Source organism: Grammomys surdaster, unplaced genomic scaffold (genome assembly GCF_004785775.1).
Source record: "Grammomys surdaster isolate TR1022 unplaced genomic scaffold, NIH_TR_1.0 327, whole genome shotgun sequence".
Lineage (NCBI taxonomy): Eukaryota > Metazoa > Chordata > Mammalia > Rodentia > Muridae > Grammomys > Grammomys surdaster.
Genome location: NW_021604746.1, coordinates 481,459 through 483,410, shown reverse-complemented (window position 1 = coordinate 483,410; position 1,952 = coordinate 481,459). Strand labels below are relative to the sequence as shown.

Genomic DNA, 1,952 nt, shown 5'->3' with positions numbered 1-1,952 from the left:
TAAGGACATTACCATCAGGGTAGGCAAGTGCTTAACATCTAGCCATATGCTGGTTCTAGTTAGTTTATCAGTGTAGGTATGCACACATGCATGTATGCAGTGGCCAATTCCCTGGAGCTAGAGTTATAAGTGGTTATGAGCCACCACCTAAAATGAATCCTGGGATTTGGACTTGGACTCTATGGAAGAGCAACAAGTGCTATTAGCCACTGAATTGTCTTTTGAATCCTTCTTAAATAAAATGTTTTCATTTTTATTTATGTGTATATGTCTGCATTTCTCTGTGTGTATACCATATATATGTCTGTACCCACAGTCAGAAGAGGTCATTGGATTGTCTGGTGCTAAGTCACAGGTGGTTATGAGAGCTGCCTGATATAGGTACTGGGAACTGAACTTAGGTCCTCTGGAGAAGTAGCAATCACTCATAATCTGACAAGTATCTCTCCAGCCTATACTGTTTCTCAATTTGGTTTATATAACACATTGCCATACTTGGTAGATCAAGAGATCTGATATGTTCTTGCTACAAGAACAACAGTGTTTTACCCAAAGATACTAATTGATAACAGACAATTTCTTTTTTTGTATCATTAACTTGCTCTTTAATGCAGAAATCTGAGGTTCTATCCTTGGGCAAGATGCAGCTTCTTCAGCCAGAGTATAGTATAAAGTCCTTTCTGGTGACACTGAAGACTAATGAATTAGAGAAATTTAAATCTCAACTAAAGACCCTTCCGGAATTCAGAGATGACCTACGAAAGTCCTCATGCTCCGAGGTAGATGAAGCTGATGGAATAAAATTGGCAGATATTCTGATCAAGAAATTCCCAAGCAACAGGCTGAAGCTCATGACCCTTACCTTCTTTAACAAGATAAAGAACACAGAATCGTCTCAGCCCTCTGGTGAGTGTATTGGTTGACTGTGACAAAAGTTAAGAGTTCATAGGGACTTTCTTTAAAGATTTACTTTATTCTTCTCTTATGGACCATAGGATCTGTCTCATAACTATATAATTTTTAAAGTTTGCACGATTATACATTCATGAAAACAGTTGTACATCTTTGTATTTTTAAAATGGTCATTTGATAATACATGAATGCATGTGGCTTTGTTACAGCAAAACGTCTTATTGTAGGTACATAGTGCTATATGTTTCCCTCTTAGGGCTGCTTCTAAGGTCTCCTAGAGATTTTTAATGTTGTATTTTTACTTTTAATTACAATACTGTTTTGGTTTCTTTTATTCCCTTTTATATTAGGCAATTCCTTCTCAAAAATGTTCTTTGAGAATGTCATACAAGGCATTTTGATTACATATTTCCTCCAAACTCCTCTCATATCTCACCCATGCCTTTGATCACACAGGCAGGTAGATTTCTGAGTTCAAGCCCAGGTCAGCCTGTTCTACAACACAAATTTCAGGCCAGCTAAGGCTACATAGTGAGATCCTGTGTCAAATCATTTTCTTTATTCTCCACTATCATACATATATATGAGATAAAATCACACACCCCATTTCCCACCTCAACTCCCCTGTATCTTTCCTAACTTTCTACCTTTATATATTTATCTGTTTATTAACTTAAGTCCAATTACTGCTATCCATACATGCGTGAGTGGGGAACCACTTACTTTTATAAAATTCTTGTTCTTTGGGGACTAGAGGGGTGTTTTGTTTTATTTTGCCTGTTTTCCAAAATTTAGGAGGATCTAGTGGGCTGACAAACTTTTTATATTTCTCATGTTATAGTTGGACTTTCTTTCTGAAAATGAACTATACTGGTGCCTCCTCTCCAAAAGGATATCTTCTAGTTATCCACATGTAGATATAGATGTAGATGATTATAGATAGTTAGTTATAGATGGTTAGAGACAATTAGAGACAGTTAGAGACAGACAGTTTTAGAGACAGACAGTTAGAGACAGACAGTTAGAGACAGACAGTTAGA

The 1,952-nt window shown here is 36.6% G+C and overlaps 1 protein-coding gene across 1 annotated transcript in view; it reads left to right on the top strand.

The window, feature by feature from the left end:
• The first annotated feature begins 641 nt into the window (after positions 1–641).
• LOC114630078 (NACHT, LRR and PYD domains-containing protein 7-like) overlaps positions 642–1,952 on the top strand; it is a 25,059-nt gene continuing 23,748 nt past the window's right edge. The window contains exon 1 of the mRNA XM_028778153.1: positions 642–906. Within this exon, the coding sequence (XP_028633986.1) occupies positions 642–906 (265 nt within the window). The remainder of the gene's footprint in view (positions 907–1,952) is intronic.